Source organism: Phyllobates terribilis, unplaced genomic scaffold, assembly GCF_046119375.1.
Source record: "Phyllobates terribilis strain yellow unplaced genomic scaffold, ASM4611937v1 Scaffold_2__4_contigs__length_985480577, whole genome shotgun sequence".
Classification (NCBI taxonomy): domain Eukaryota; kingdom Metazoa; phylum Chordata; class Amphibia; order Anura; family Dendrobatidae; genus Phyllobates; species Phyllobates terribilis.
The window spans coordinates 636930983-636948311 of NW_027362762.1; the positions used below are offsets into that span (position 1 = coordinate 636930983).

Below are 17329 nucleotides of genomic sequence, written 5' to 3' on the forward strand. Positions count from 1 at the left end.
CAGAGGGTCAATGGCAGATGCAGAAAAGCAGCCCCAAACCATGACATTGCCACCACCATGTTTCACTGTAGGTGTTCTGGTACCTTGCATCCATTATGTTTTCCAATTGGGCAACCAATATGGCTGTGTTCTTTGGCAAACTCAACTCGCATCTTCCGGTTCTTTACAGAGATGAAAGGCTTCTTGACTGGAGCTTGTGTATTCAACCCTACTGCTCTTCGCCTTTGCACCACAGTTTGACAACTCACTTTGACCCCATATTCTTCGTTCATTTCTTGCAAAACCTGTACAGCACTTTTTTGGACATCAGATATTGACCTTTTCTTAATAATGTGATCAACTGTGGAGGACTTTTTCCGTGGTCGTCCACTTCTAGGTTTGTCAGCTGTTCCATAACCTTCATTTTCTTTCTTTAATACATTTGACACTTCTCTGAGAACAGTTGAATTCCTCAGCTACCTCTTTTTGGCTTTTGCCAGACTTTACTCTCTTAATAAGCTTTCTGACATCTGGTGATAAATGTGGCTTTGTCTTTGCCATGTTTTAACCTAAAAACATACAGTACATAATTTTTTTTTTTTTTTTTTTATGGCAAAATTCGACTATCCATGACAAAATATGCTAAGCAAATGTTGAAAACTAACACGTAAAGAGGTAAAACAATGTCAAATGCAATTTTTCTTACAGCTGGCAACCATTTGCTTACGGTTTACTAAAATCACTAGGAAAATGGCATCACAACAACCAGCTCTGGGGTAAGGCTGGTCATTAGTGTGGAGTGAGTATGTTCTGTTCCGAGTATGCTCGGGCCGAGCTCTGAGTATTTACAGCTGCTCGGTGATATGGTTGAATCGCTCCCGTGTGCATGATTTGCAACTGTTAGACATTCCTCACATGTAATAAAGCTGTCAATTTCTTACACATTCCTCACATGTAATAAAGCTGTCAAACAGCCGCAAATCATGCACACTGGAGCGATTTATCCATATCACCGAGCAGCTGTAAATACTCGGAGCTCGGCCGAGCATACTCAGTGAAAGGGTTAACAGAACATACTCGCTCAACACTACTGGTCATCCATCATGTTATACATTAATGTTTCCACTTTATTGGCCCGTGCAGAAAACTAGTGGTATTCATTGGCACCTTTTTAGTAAAAATGGATGCAACGTTACAAACGGAATTTTTAAAATGAGCATTTCTATTTTGATTTTTTTTGATTTTTTTAAAACAGGCGTATCCAGTCAAAAATATAAATGTTGTTTACTATTTTTTTTCATCCATATTTCTTTGATTTTTTTAATACGGAATCAATAGCATTACAATTGTACTTGCAGTCAATTTTTTAATTGTGCTAAAATCAGTAAGCATAGGAATAACCATTTTTTTCAAGAGATATGACAAAAATTCTTACTACCGGAATGAAGGAAACGCACAGACATATTATACAGTTAATCACAAGTTGAGAATAATAATTCATTATTCTATTAACCACTAAAGAAGTAATACACATATATAGTAATGTACCATTTTGCTGCTGTAAAGTCTGTACAATTCCAAAACCTATTATTCCCTGCAGATTTTTGTCTACATAAGGTGCAAATATAGAGCATACAAGGTACATAGGAAGAAATTGACTAATTGCGGAGGCCTGTGACATTTCACAATTACATTTGTTAGTGGCCATGGCTATATATATATATATATATATATATATATATATATATATATATGCACATTTTATTCCACAGGAATTAATAGAAAATTATGCAAAGCAGTTGTAATTCTTCTACAGCAGCGACATGGTAGGATAATTTAAGAGGACCACTCCAGTGTTTTTTATTGTTCCCTTTGTTAGCAATCAGAATGTGTGTGGCACGTGTACTACAGTACGTAATGGTCACAATCTTCTGCCGTCTCCAACTGCAGTTCGCTCTGGCATCATATGACCGCAGTTGTGACCTTCCCACTCCTATAGCATCTTCTATGGGATTCCAAGGTCACTTTAACATTCGATTAAAGGGAATCTGTCACCCCCTGGGAGATATCAGACCTCTACTATGGCCATACAGGTTATAGAAAAGTAAATCTATACTTACCTGTATGGCCTATAGTAGAGGTCTGATTGCAGAGAAAAGTGTTTTTATAAACTCCGTTGTGCATAGGCTTGGCGTGCCATAGTGCCCATAGTAGAGGTCTGATATCGCCCGGGGGGTGGCAGATTCCTTTTAAACTTTCTCAGTTTTTATAGCAGCAATAACTGTTTAAGCAAAAATCAACTAGAATGAATCATGTTATAATCATTTGCTTTGTCTTTTTGACTTCTTGCATGTAATCAGCATTGATGTGACTGAAGTGCAGATCTTCATTATTATCATGCACTTATTGGCTGTGATCGGTGGACCAGATTTGTGGCAATCAATGGTAATTTGCTGATATAATGAATTGTAAATTTAATTGTAATTTACCAAATCAGACATGTACTTGGTACCAAACATACTTGTACACGTATTCTAAGGCCACGGTTCTCAACCCAGAGTCTCTAGTCTAGGTTATACTTGCCTTCTCTCATGTCCTTCTCTTCAAAACAGAAACCTTAATAGTAAGTTGAATAAAAATAGGTGCTAATTTGAATGAAGGGGGTTATCTGACATAATATATTAATGATAATATTTATTTATTATAAGGCATAGATGGTTTTAAAATAATGATGTTTACTCACACCTTCTAGCTCCCCAGTGGATCTCATGCAGGCCTCTCTGGAGGTATTTGTCGGCTCTGGAAGCAATGTCTGCTCAATTTAGAAGACACTGGATCACTACAGCTAGATCTTATGGGATGCTGGAAGGTGGAGTCTCATTGGCTGTGGTCACTATGTGACAGTTTTCATCCCTCCACTAGTTTACCACCTTCTTACTGGTGGGTCTCTGCAGAACTATAGGGTATTGGCCAGACTGCCAGTCCCAGATCTGTTGCGGTACAGATGCTGTTGAGGAGGATGGATTGGAAGAGACAGAACGGTGCACAGTGGACCCATCCCTCACCACTATTTGAGAAATTTTTTTGTCTCTGCCACCATCTGCCCCACACATACACCAACCAAATAAATTCTAGTCTTCCCCAGTATCCACCTATTACATGGATTCCAGTGGTAGAGTTAGGCAACGTTCACATGTTCAGTATTTGGTCAGTATTTTACATCAGTATGTGTAAGCCAAAATTTGTAGTCAGAGGAAAAGTATAACAGAAACACGTCACCACTTTCCGGTGCACAAACTGTCGCCAACAATCCATCTACGCTCCTCTCCCCATGTAGCAACCGAGACCCTTTGAGTGAAGTGGTGGCTGATTCCAGCCAAAGTACCGTTGGTACAACTCACAACTGTGGCATTATTTTGGATAAACAAATGTTTTTCTAAACTTGTACTACAATTTTAAAGGGGTTGTACATCGGATAACCCCTTCTTAACTGCTTAAGTGCCCCACAATAATAATTATTTAAAAAATGACTTGCCTCCCATACTCCTGCGATGTTGGCACTGCAATTACTGGCAGTCACTTGACCGCTGCATCCTCCATATTGCCATCATCTCTTTGACCTCGTCTGTCCAATTGACATTGTTCCAGAAGTCTTGCTGTTCTGGTGCAGTTTGACAAACATTAGCTAGACGGCCAATGTCCTTTTAAAAAGAAGAAAAATTTCTTCTGATGACTCTTCCAAACAAGTCCAGGACAGTATACATGTTAACTGAAGCCTTTAGAGCAGAGGTTTCAAACACGTGGGCTGCATGCGGCCCCTGAGGCTGCTTTATGTGACCCGCAGGCACAGACCCCTTGATGATGCCGACCTTGTCCAGGAGGAGCCGCCGACGGCAGCGCTGCAATGCTGCGCAAAGACAGTTTCCCAGCACAGCCAATCAGAGGCCAGCAGCTGACATGCATGCCGGCGCAGCGGCTTATGGCGTCACTGCTATGCTTAGAAGTCAGCTGCTGGCCTCTGATTGTCCGGTGGATGGCATTGGTAATGCTGTGCTGGGACACTGTCTCTGCGCAGCAATGCAGCGCTGCTGTCGGCGGCTCCTCCTGGACCAGGTCGGGATCGTCAAGGGGTCTGTGCCTGCGGGCGGCATGCGCACAAACGACGCCGAGGGAACGGAGGACAGGTAAGAAGATTTTTTTTTTTTTCTCTTTTATGTGTGTGTGAAGAACAGCACAGAGGACAATTCTACAATAGGGGGACCTGGATGGGGACATAACTACAATAGGGGGACCTGGATGGGGACATATCTACAATAGGGGGACATTACTCCAAGATGTTTGCCAGAATTACTACATGGTGCTAATTGTAAAACAATATTACTGCATGTGGCCAATTGGAGGAAACAAAATTGTAAAAATTAAAAAAAAAATTAAAGCATGAAAAATATTTTGCCACTAAAAAAATGCATATAGATGTGTATGTATATACAGTGTGTGTGTGTGTGTGTGTGTGTATATATATATATATATATATATATATATATATATATATATATATATATATATATATATATATATACAGTACAGACCAAAAGTTTGGACACACCTTCTCTTTTAAAGATTTTTCTGTATTTTCATGACTATGAAAATTGTACATTCACACTGAAGGCATCAAAACTATGAATTAACAAATGTGGAATTATATACTTAACAAAAAAGTGTGAAACAACTGAAAATATGTCTTATATTCTAGATTCTTCAAAGTAGCCACCTTTTTCTTGGATGACTGCTTTGCACACTCTTGGCATTCTCTTGATGAGCTTCAAGATGTATTCACCGGAAATGGTATTCCAAAAATCTTGAAGGAGTTCCCAGAGAAGCTTAGCACTTGTTGGCCCTTTTGCCTTCACTCTGCGGTCCAGCTCACCCCAAACCATCTCGATTGGGTTCAGGTTTGGTGACTGTGGAGGCCAGGCCATCTGGCGTAGCACCCCATCACTCTCCCTCTTGGTCAAATAGCCCTTACACAGCCTGGAGGTGTGTTTGGGGTCATTGTCCTGTTGAAAAATAAATGATGGTCCAACTAAACGCAAACCGGATGGAATAGCATGCCGCTGCAAGATGCTGTGGTAGCCGTGCTGGTTCAGTAAGCCTTCAATTTAGAATAAATCCCCAACAGTGTCACCAGAAAAGCACCCCCACACCATCACACCTCCACCACCATGCTTCACGGTGGGAACCAGGCATGTAGAGTCCATCCGTTTACCTTTTCTGCGTCGCACAAAGATACGGTGGTTGGAACCAAAGATCTCAAATTTGGACTCCTCAGACCAAAGCACAGATTTCCACTGGTCTAATGTCCATTCCTTGTGTTCTTTAGCCCAAACAAGTCTCTTCTGCTTCTTGCCTGTCCTTAGCAGTGGTTTCCTAGCAGCTATTTTACCATGAAGGTCTGCTGCACAAAGTCTTCTCTTAACAGTTGTTGTAGAGATGTGTCTGCTGCTAGAACTCTGTGTGGCATTGACCTGGTCTCTAATCTGAGCTACTGTTAACCTGCGATTTCTGAGGCTGGTGACTCGGTTAAACTTATCCTCAGAAGCAGAGGTGACTCTTGATCTTCCTTTCCTGGGGCGGTCCTCATGTGAGCCAGTTTCTTTGTAGCGCTTGATGGTTTTTGCAACTGCACTTGGGGACACTTTCAAAGTTTTCCCAATTTTTCGGACTGACTGACCTTCATTTCTTAAAGTAAGGATGGCCACTCGTTTTTCTTTACTTAGCTGCTTTTTTCTTTCCATAATACAAATTCTAACAGTCTATTCAGTAGGACTATCAGCTGAGTATATACCAGACTACTGCACAACACAACTGATGGTCCCAACCCCATTTATAAGGCAAGAAATCCCACTTATTGAACCTGACAGGGCACACCTGTGAAGTGAGAACCATTTCCGGTGACTACCTCTTGAAGCTCATCAAGAGAATGCCAAGAGTGTGCAAAGCAGTCATCAAAGCAAAAGGTGGCTACTTTGAAGAACCTAGAATATAAGACATATTTTCAGTGGTTTCAAACTTTTTTGTTAAGTATACAATTCCACATGTGTTAATTCATAGTTTTGATGCTTTCAGTGTGGATGTACAATTTTCATAGTCAGGAAAATACAGAAAAATCTTTAAATGAGGTGTGTCCAAACTTTTGGTCTGTACTGTGTATGTATATATATATATATATATATATATATATATATATATATATATATATATATATATATATATATATATATATATATATATATATATATATATATATAATATACACACACATACACACACATACACATACACACACGCGTGCACGTTTGAGACCACTGCTTTAGAGTCTATTCTGTAGCTCTTAGGTCTTTGCAATGTCTCTGAGCATTGCATAGTCGGACCTTGGAGTTAATTATGCTGGAAGTTCACTACTGGTAAGATTGCCAACGGACTGATTATTCCTTCTTACTGTACAAAATCTTTCTTTTCAGATTGAAAGGCAGCAACAATTTCTTAAAGATCATTGCTTATGTTTTTATTTCTTGGCACTGTGTTCATACATTCATAAAAGCTCCAGAACCTTAGCCTGCCACAGCCTCTAACTTTTATAGAGGTGATCACACTTGCTGATAAACAATCAGGGGCACTGGGCTGCTACATAGTACATACTTCCATAGGCTATGTTCACACATTGCGTTTTTCAGCGTTTTTTAATGCAAATTTTCAGTTGCGTTTTACAGTACCATTTGATAAGTATTTTGTGCTTTTCATGTTTTTTTTGCAGAATAGAGCATGTCACTCCTTTCACTGTTTTTCACCCATTGGAAGTAATGGGTGGTGAGAAAATGCTGAAAAACGCACCAGAAACACAGGTGTCAGGTTTTTTTCAGCGTTTTTTTGTTCTTCACTTCAGTTTTTCACTGAACTTTATGTACATGCATAAAGAAACAAAAGGACAGTGAAAAAAACACAGCAAAAAAAACAAGCAAAGCAAAAAATCTTGAGCAAACCTCCTGGCGAGATCAGCTCTTGCTGCAGAAAAAAACCCTAAAAAACACAATGTGCGAACATAGCCTTAATTCTTATGAAAGCTGTAAGGTTGTAATGAATTCTTCAAACAGTGCTTCTGCATTTTGCCCTAAACAAAAATAATTACACCATTACATTACCCACTACCCATTACACACTGTATTTACCTAATTGCAAGAGATTCTAATGCCCTGATATCTATAACCATACAATTCAAAATACACTTTTCATGTTTAAAAAAAACAAACTAGACTGCCCTATTCTTCAGGCAAACAGAGCTTCCCCAATGAAGTCATTGAATGCAAATGCAAGGGGGACATTCATGTACATGCAAGGAATCCGCATATGTATTTAATGGGTGTATTCTGTGTTTATAGTAGAAAAATAAAAAGTTCAGCAGCATCCATGCAAAAAAGTCAGTTATGCGGGCACTGCAATAGAAATTCCACCCACATCTGCCTGCGCAGACACACTTGAGAGGCCTCCATGTTAGCCAATACTTGGGGTATTTTCTATCATGGCGCACAAATGAATGGCCCTCCTGTTCGTATATAGATGCTGGCGAACGTCTCTATTTTTATGTTTTAGACTTTGGGGACAAGGAGTGTTTGCAGTTGCGTACTGGCATATTATATTGCCCCTGACCTGTTAGTGCAGTCAGTGCCTCATTGTATATATTCTCTTACCTCTAACAATAAATATACTACTTAGAACACCTTACTGTATAATGTATTCTGCTGCTGCAATAGAAGGCTCATAAGTTACAAGGGCTGTGAAAACAAGAAATAAGGCTTACTAGACAGAACCATTCAGGACTGGGATGACTTAAGTCAGTCATGTAACAAGTGTTATATGTATCTGCACCAAGCTGTTACAGTAGCAGGTATAAGCCACAAACTAAGCACAGGGTTAAAAAACTGGGGTGGGAGGAGACTTGAAGAAAAAAAAAATAAATGCAATGTAATAATTTTCATGAAGGTGTTTTATGTAATGTTCACCATGTTTTTGCCATACCCTTCAGGCATAGGTTTTTACAGGTAACTGCAAAATGATTTATACTTTAAAGAGAATCTGTCAGCAGGTTTTTGCTATTTAATTTGAGAGCAGCACAATATAGGGCAAGAGACCCTGATTCCATGGATGTATCCCTTACTTGGCTGTGTAGTAATGCTTCAATACAGTCGGTGTTCTTTCAGCAGTAGATTCACTGCTTGACTAGGTCTCGCATGCACGATAGTCAGGCTAATCTGTGTAACCCCGCACCCACCACTGATTGGCAGCTTTTATCAGAACAAAAAAACTTGGCACACTGCTGCAACAGTTTTGCAATAATAGGGTGTGAACATAGCCAGACCTGTGATAGTGAGCACATGCACTAATAATACTACAGCTGTATCCACTACACTAAATCTGGTATTTCCCAAAATGTAGCCCTCACTGCCCCAAAGAGATCATGTTTTTAGGATTTCCTTAGTGTTGTGCGGGTGACAACCTCTGGCAGTTTCTAATGCCTTGATAATAATTTAATCACCTGTGCAATACTAGGGAAATACTGAAACATGATCTGTAGGGGGGTCGTGACTACTGGATTTGGGAAACGCTGCTTTACAACCATTTTCATAATCAAGTGGGACAACATCCATATGATTTTTTAAAACACTTCAAATGTTAGTCACAATTATTAAAAATAGTTTCTAAAAAAGAATAATTAAATATTCTTAAAAAGAAAAGCTGGATTAATGCATTGCATAAGTGTTTAACATAAATGCTACAATATTGTGTTATTGGACCCAGTGCATTGCCTATTATTGTGCCCTGCTATCTGTATTAAACATCAATAAATTATACACACACACACAGCTCCAGAAATAAAGGGAACACTAAAATACCACATCCTAGATATCACTGAATGAAAATATTCCAGTTGCAAATCTTTATTCATTACTTAATTGAATGAGTTGAGCACAATAAAACATAATTTTGATTTACATTAATCACTTTTAATATCCCATGGAGGTCTGAATTTGGAATGATACGCAGAATCAAAGTGGACAATCAAAGTACAGGCTGATCCAACTTCCGTGGAAATGCCTCAAGACAAGGAAATGCTCAGTAGTGTGTGGCCTCCACGTGCCTGTATGACCTCCCTACAACGCCTGGGCATGCTCCTGATGAGGCGGCAGATCGTCTCCTGTGGGATCTCCTCCCAGACCTGAATTAGAGCATCAGTCAACTCCTGAGCAGTCTGTGGTGCAACGTGGTGTTGGTGAATGGCTCTCATATCACCTTCATGGAGTCTTTCTGAGAGTTTGAGCAGACACATGGATGTTAGTGGCACACAAAGGAGGAGGTATCGGTCCTATGGCCCACTCAATGTCTCCTGGTGTTCTGGCCTGTCTCCTGGTAGAGTATCTGCTCCATTCTCTGGACACTGTGCTGACAGACACAGCTACCCATCTTGCCACAGCTCTCATTGATTTGCCATACTGGATGAGCTGCACTACCTGAGCAACTTCTGTGGGTTGTACTGTAGACACCCCCTCATGCTACTGTACCTCTAGAGGTGAGGGCAATGACTAAATGCAAAAGTGACCAAAACAGCCAAAAAGGATGAGAACAGAGAAATGGTCTGTGGTCACCACCTTCAGAACCGCTCCTTTATAGGGGGTATCTTGCTAATTGCCTATCATTTCTACCAGTTGTCTGTTCCATTTGCACAACAGCAGGAGAAATTGATTCACAATCAGTGTCGCTTCATAACTGGACAGGTAGATTTCACAGAACCGTTATTGACTTGGAGTTACATTGTGTTGTTTAAGTGTTCCCTTTATTTTATTTACTTTTTGAGCACGGTGTGTAATATTTTATATTTACACACACACACACACACACACACACACACACACACACACACACACACACACACACACACACACACACACACACACACCTCAATGCTCATCTCTGACATTTCATGTTAAGCCAGCTTTTAATATTAGTGGGCATTTTTCATATTTTTATACATGACCATGTGGCTGTTGTCCCGTTTTAATTCTCTGTAGGGTTGCAATAATACTACGACTGCCTGGAGTGCATGGGCATTATAGTTGCCACACAACTCCCTTTTGAAATGCCTTTTTCTCATTTGGCCTTCACTCAAAGGTTTGTTAGGCATTTACTCAGTATTCCACTCAGGCCCCTTTATAATTGCAATAACTGTTATTGTTAATGAACATGTCACATCAATCATTAAAATGAAACTCCTGTCTTTATTCTTATATTCTTTATTCAAAAACATTTTGATCCTGGAAAACCCTTTCAAACAGGCAACTTTAAGAAAAAAAAAATTACTGGCAGCTTGACCGGACAATTGACAGGTCTTAATCATATTCCAGGTAGATTTACAATCCCAACATAGTGGGCATACAGAAGAACCATCCTTAATTATGAAAAATTCTTGCAAAAGACTGATTAAATCCATTATTTTAACAGATCAAAATAATAATGGTATTACAAGAAGTGTACAAGTATGTTTGGCTAGTAGTGAAATGTATCATTTTTAACAAACCATTTTTAAATCCATTTATTGATTTGCATTAGTGAAGCTAATGTTTATTTTAATTCCTATTGTTGGTATTGCGCCTCTAAACTTTTAAAGGGTCATTCTCATCAATTTGGATTGAATTGCAAAATTCTTTTAACAATTAAGTTGGCAGTTCACTGGTTGTTCAAAATACGCTGTCATCAAGATCAGTGGCTGAAAATGTGCTGTGCTTACAAGCTTTTTCAATAGAGCTTGTATGCGCTACTCAGAAGCTGGCTGGAGCACACTGTTGGCCAGTGTTGGTGCCACTGCGCTGCTCCAATGCATAGGTGTTAGTGCCTCTGCTTGAAACATTGGAGGAGCCATTCAGGTTCATGATCAACGATGCTGCCGGTCCGAACTGGCATTCAAATAGGATGATGTTGAGATAATTCCCTTTAAGATGTTCCTCATTTATTATAGGAAAGTGATTCTCTTATCATGCAATATTTACCTTATGGGCCTCATAGTTCAAAATTGCAACAGAGACTATTAGTCCATGTTTTCCATTAGTACAACGCACTGAAATTAAAGAACAGTTAAAACGTTTCATATGGAAAATGTAGAAGCTATGCTCGCCAGCTATTGCTGTTGCATGTGTATTATGGTATCCCCTATCTTTTTGTTTTTTTTACTCCTTTTCAGAATGTCTAACGTGTCCATTGTTGGGTGAGAAGAAGCCAGTTCTTACCTTTTTTGTACATCAGCAGATTTCGCTCCCCCATGTACAAGAGCATCTAGGCTGTGTGACCTCCAGGACTGGAGGAGGATGTTCAGGCAATTGGAGAGCAACAGGGGGTGCCATAACTACTACGTAACAGCCATAGATCTAGACATTAAAGCCATATTTTAAATTATTCCAGAAGAGAATTTGTTTTTACAGAGAAATAAAAGGATTGTGAGATGGACCCAAAATTTGTTAAAATAATGATGACTTAACAACCCCTTTTAAGGACTGCGTAACCTGAAATTTGCTAGTACATTGTGTGGAGTTTCCAATTTCAGCACTCACAGCTCCCATTACTTTGTATTTCTAGATTAATGGTACAATATGCAACAGCCTGTATTCTGCACATGTATCTACATAACTTCTGAGGAGGCGCTCTGCTAGAAAAGCTTCAGCAATAACACTAAGTAGGGAATATTTATGCCGTGTCGTTGTGTGGGTACTACATATGGTGCCATAATGCTTATAGATGTTCAAAATTCTACTTACTGATAAGTCCCATGTTGCTTATTCTGCTTTTTTTGTCTCAAAGATCCCTGTACTGAATGTACAAACCAAACTTGTTCCTGCATTCTGCACTGTTGCTGGCACCATATTTTCCTCAATCAATTATTTTCGAGTTATCTTCACAGGTGGAGTAGGAAAAAATGGATCAACCATAGCTGTAAGTACAAACTGTGAAATTTTACATTCAAAGTTTTTAATGGATCATTGCAAATTATTACCAGGAATGTCATCTGTAGAAACAGTATGATCTCTCATGCAAATGCAAACTAAAGAGGAACATGACATAAGGTTTCCATAAATTATTCATATTGCATATCCCCCACCAGATCCCGCTGCACAAACTTCACACAACACCAAAACTGACCCCAAGAGTCCAGCTAAGCCAGCTCGCCAACCTCAAAAGCCCACACCAAGGTGCAGCCACCATGCATCCTAGAGAAGCCGCACTGTTTGAGATTATTAAATGCTCAAGCACACTATATGGATGATACCCGCACATAAATTGTCAGCTCTGCACACTTTAAACTGCAGTTGTTCCAGCAGATTTCACTGAACTGGCCAATTTCTATAACAGGAAGTTTGCAGTGGAAATATTTTGCGTGCACGTACCCGCAACATAGTTCATAGACCAAGGACAACATCTGTAAGGAGTTTGACCGTGCCAATATGGTCTGTGAAGCGCTGTGGAATTGATAGCGCTATATAAGGGAGTAAAATAAATAGATGTGTATTCTAAACTTGGCAATGGTTAAAGGGGTATTTCCATCTCCAAGACCCTATCCCAATATGTAGTAAGTGTAATAATAATAGCAAATACCTCCAAATTAGAAATGTAGTATAGTTTTACTGATATGTCTTTCTTCATGTGCGGACATTGCAAGACCTTACGTATCCATGGTTACGACCATGGATATAGTGACAGTTATCTAGTTGGTAGTGGTCATAATCATGGATACCTGAGGTCCTGCAATGCCTGCACATGAGAAAACAGACCTAGCGAATCAGAAGAACTATACTACATTTCTAATTGGAGGTATTTGCTAATATTATTATTATTATTATTATTATTATTATTATTATTACATCTACTACTTATTGGGATAGGATCTTGGAGATGGGAATACCCCTTTAAGTGTGACCTGACCGAAGATGTTAGAAGTTGCTTCTCCTGTGTTGCCTGTTAAAACTCCGGATGATCTCCTGCATTCTGCTGATTGTTTCCAAAGCTACCTTTACATAAAATTTCCAAGCCCAGCAAGGCCGTGATCCTTCTGTAGTGGTTTCCCTGCACTACATCTCAGGCATCTGTGACTGAATGGCCTACTGAAGGTGTGTGTCAATGGAGCTGGAAGAGGAGCAGCAAAGACAAAATGAAGGCTCTCCAGCTACTGCTCCTGGGTCCATTCTGTATCTGATACACTGGAAATGCCCTCCCAGAGTCTACTTGATAGCAGATTGGAATTCCAGTTTCCCTAGTCCACGGTAATGGCATAGAGGACCTAGTAAAATTGCCCTTTTTGTATCTGCTCCTGATTTATTACTAAAGGGTGTTGCAGGGGGTGACTGATTACCAGGATATTCAAGTATATGCATATTTGCCCATTGCCATGGAAGAGTTTTTGTATTCTATAGAAATCAATGCTACAGGAGTTATAGGTTTTAAAGGGAATCTCTCACCAGGTTGTGGCTATCCCATGTGAGAGAAACATGATGTAGGGTCAGAGACCCTGCTCCCAGCACTTACTGAGCTGTCTGATGAAGCTTTTTTTAAAATCACGGTTTTATTTGCTGCAGATCTACCAGTTCTCTGAATATACAATCCCACCCACACCACTGATTGACAGCTTTCTGTTTATATTGGTACTAGTGTTGAGCGAGTATGTTCTATTAACCCTTTCGCTGAGTACGCTCAGGCCGAGCTCCGAGTATTTATAGCTGCTCGGTGATATGGTTGAATCGCTCCCGTGTGCATGATTTGCGACTGTTTGACAGTTTTATTACATGGGAGGAATGTCTATTTCTTACACATTCCTCACATGTAATAAAGCTGTCAAACAGTTGCAAATTATGCACATGGGAGCGATTTATCCATATCACCGAGCAGCTGTAAATACTCGGAGCTCGGCCCGAGCATACTCGCTCGACACTAATTGTTACCTCTTTCCTCCCAAAACATTGTACAGGTGTGCTGAGTTGTCTTGGGAAACTACTGCGCCTATAGTCCTCAACGTTTCCCATTTCTGCACATCTTGTTACCCCAGTCTGCTTTTGCATTCTTTGCCTGGGAGAGACCTTACTGTTGTTAAGTACATTGTCTATTTAGCTGTGCTCAGTTCTGCATTGGTGTGTGACCTGTGACTTGAAACGGTCTTCTACAGCCTCACCTTTTGTAGCAGAGTTTGTTGGCTGCATAGCCAATGTTAAGTCTCCTACATTACTGTTCGTTTCAATTAATGACTGTGTTTCAAGCTACATATGAAAAACGATCACTGGTTTGGTATAACTAGTTACTCTTGTACATGACTATAGACTTACAGAATCCCTGACTTTGTGTACCTCATAGAGCAGTTTCAGCAGGCTCCTTATTATCAGAAGCAGGATTACAAGAACAGGTAACCCCTCTATACACAGGTGATAACACACAACCTCCCAATCACAAGAAGCAATGTCACAGCTAACCCTACTACCTGATTTCTTCTGCAGATGCTCCCTACATGCTCCAATACAAAAGATGGAGTTGGCCTGTTCATTGTGGCTAATGTACATGTGGATTTCCTGAAATAGGAAAATAGTCTAAAAAGCCCCAGTAGGCAGTGTGAAATTTGCAAGATTTTTAACTTTCATTGTGATATGGAAAAAAATTATAAAACTTTATTAAAATAGGTGGTCTTCTGAAGACTATTTCACCTTTTTAAAGGGGTTGTCAGGTGAAGATAAGTTATCACCTACGCATATGATCATGTAGATTGGTGGATGTCCTGTCGCTGTGAGCCACAAAAATCAGCAAGAGTCACTTGTTGAATGGAGTTGAGAAAAACGTCTAAAAAAAAAAAACACTCCACAAAAACAATAGCAAAAAGCTGGCAGTCAAATATCGAAAAAGCGCTCCTGAAACTACCTAACCCCCCCCCCCTCCCGCTTAGTGTTTTCATTTTGAAACACTTAGCGGGTTCACCCATCTGAAAAATACATTTGTACATACGCTTGCAATGCAGTGCGCCACTCTATTCATTCCCGCAGAGTTGTGTGCTCGGCTTTTTCTTGTAGCCCAATAGAGAATAATTGGCGCATTGGTCAGATATGCCCACTGCTGCTCCATTCTCTAAGTGCCCCACTCTAATAGTTTCAGGTCCCAGCAGTCGGACCCCCATAATCTATTATGTTATCACCTATTTAGTGGATAGGTGATATCTTTTCACCAGATAACCCCATTTAAAATGATGCAATAAACATTGCAGTGCTTAGCCTTTGAAGATTTGTATGCAGCATCGCCATCTAACTTGTTTTTTTCTCGCTTCTATTTTAGGGGACCAGTGTGTTATCTCCAATGTTACATATTGGAAGCGTGATTGTTCTGGCTACTATGATATACAAGAAATCTGCTGTACAGCTGTTTGAAAAGCACCCATGCCTTTATATTCTTTCATTTGGATGTGTTTCTGCCAAAGTAACAAATAAGTTAGTGGTAAGAGTTTTGTTTTTATTTTCTGTGGATGAAGTAGGTGTGTTGACAGCTCTGCCCTTATTTGTGCTGTTGTAATGGAGCATGTATATGTCCTGCAGAGGAACTAGGAGGATAGACTTTGGCTGGTGGGGGCATCGGACAGCAGCTTGGAGCAATTTGATAACTGATGTGATCTTGTAGTGACCAGAAATTCTCCACTGTGTGGATGACAGACTTCCTTTGTCTACACAAGGCCCACAGAGCTGTCCAGGAGACTCCACTCCTTCCTTCCTACTTTCAAATGTATTTTTGTGGGGCAGAAGAGTGCCTGTCAGCCACAGCCCCGACGTGTGGTGGCATGTTGAGGTCAGCACACTGCTGGCATTTTAGATGAGGCCACAGGGAGGATTGGGGTTACTGCCAAGGCACATTGTAGTGGGGAAGAAATTGTGAAATGGGCCATAGTGTAATGAGGGGCAGTGGGTGCAGGGACTCTATGCAGAGGTGCAGCGTAGGTGGAATATTATGAAAAGTATTAGTTTTAAGGGAAAATGGGATATTATGGAGAGGCTCAGGCTTGGGGTGGGGGGAGATATATTATGGAGTGGGGGGGGATATTTATGGTGAAAGGCACTGGGAGGGGAGGGGGATGTTATGGAGAGGCTCAGTGTGGGTTGGATATTATGGAGAGGAGCACTGTGGGGGTTATTATAGGGTGAGGGGCAGCGTAGGGTGTTGCACTCCTGTTGGTCTGATATTGATGGATAGGTCATCAATGTTTTTTTTTTCTTGGACAGCCCATTTAATAGTTTCTGGTATTGGTAGATATCTATTAGAATGGATAGGTTGGAAGTAGAAGTATTGTTATATTGCAGAATTAATTGCAATGTTTTTGTTTTTGTGATAGGTTGCTCATATGACGAAAAGTGAAATGCATTTGCAAGATACAGCTTTTATTGGACCTGCCCTTTTATTTTTCAATCAGTATTTTAACAGTTTCATTGATGAATATTTAGTACTGTGGATTGCACTGGTAAGCTTCCATTACTGCTTCAGCACTATCTTTTGTTTGCTTGTTTAGACTAGGTTCTTCAGATCTTAACACCTTAATGACCACCAATATGCCTTTTTACTGACCTGAGATATTAGAAAATACCATTCCATGACTGGTTTAAAGAAAAAAAAAAAGGCTGTTAACTATATTATTTTTCCCCTCCCCCATGACAGCACACCTTGAGAGGATCCGCCCCACCAAGAACAGGAAACCGTCTGAAATAAAAGGGCGGTACCTCTCCCTCGCTTCAGTTGGTTTCCTGTCCTTGATGGGGAACCTGTCTGGAAGAAAGAAGACTTACCTGGGGCTGTCCCGGTGTGGAAGAGCGGGCACTGGCCTGTGCACCGGGTTCAGTATCCCAGAAGCGCCGTCCGCAGCTTCCCCTGGGGTCTCTGCGCCGAGCGGGGCGCACGCGGTGAGGCAGGCTCTGTCCTCCCGGAGACCGCGGCGCCGTCCTCCCCCTGCAGTGTGGAACGCTTCCGGGTGTGACGCGCCTGACGTCACGGCGCAGGGCACGCTGGGAGCGGCGCGCTGGGTGACGTCAGGAGGCGGCGCCGATCCAAGATGGCAGCGCCCATCGGAGCGTCCCAGGCCGGTTTTTTTTTTTTTTTTTCAACTGAGCTCCGGCTTGAGGAAGGGGGAGGGCCCACAGACCGGAGGAGGCTGGATGGCCCTATATTTAAGGGGGGGGAGCTATCCTGGAAGCGTGGTGCGCTTCGGAGACATGGCTGATCCAGATAGCCAGGAGCAGCAGCA

At 40.8% G+C, this 17329-nt stretch overlaps 1 protein-coding gene across 1 annotated transcript in view; it reads left to right on the forward strand.

Annotated features, from left to right (window-relative positions):
- LOC141221965 (choline/ethanolaminephosphotransferase 1) overlaps positions 1 to 17329 on the forward strand; it is a 63460-nt gene that overhangs the window by 36205 nt on the left and 9926 nt on the right. Inside the window, exons 5-8 of the mRNA XM_073666608.1 lie at positions 2340 to 2424; positions 11881 to 12012; positions 15382 to 15540; positions 16427 to 16552. Coding sequence (XP_073522709.1) covers positions 2340 to 2424; positions 11881 to 12012; positions 15382 to 15540; positions 16427 to 16552 — 502 coding nt within the window. The remainder of the gene's footprint in view (positions 1 to 2339; positions 2425 to 11880; positions 12013 to 15381; positions 15541 to 16426; positions 16553 to 17329) is intronic.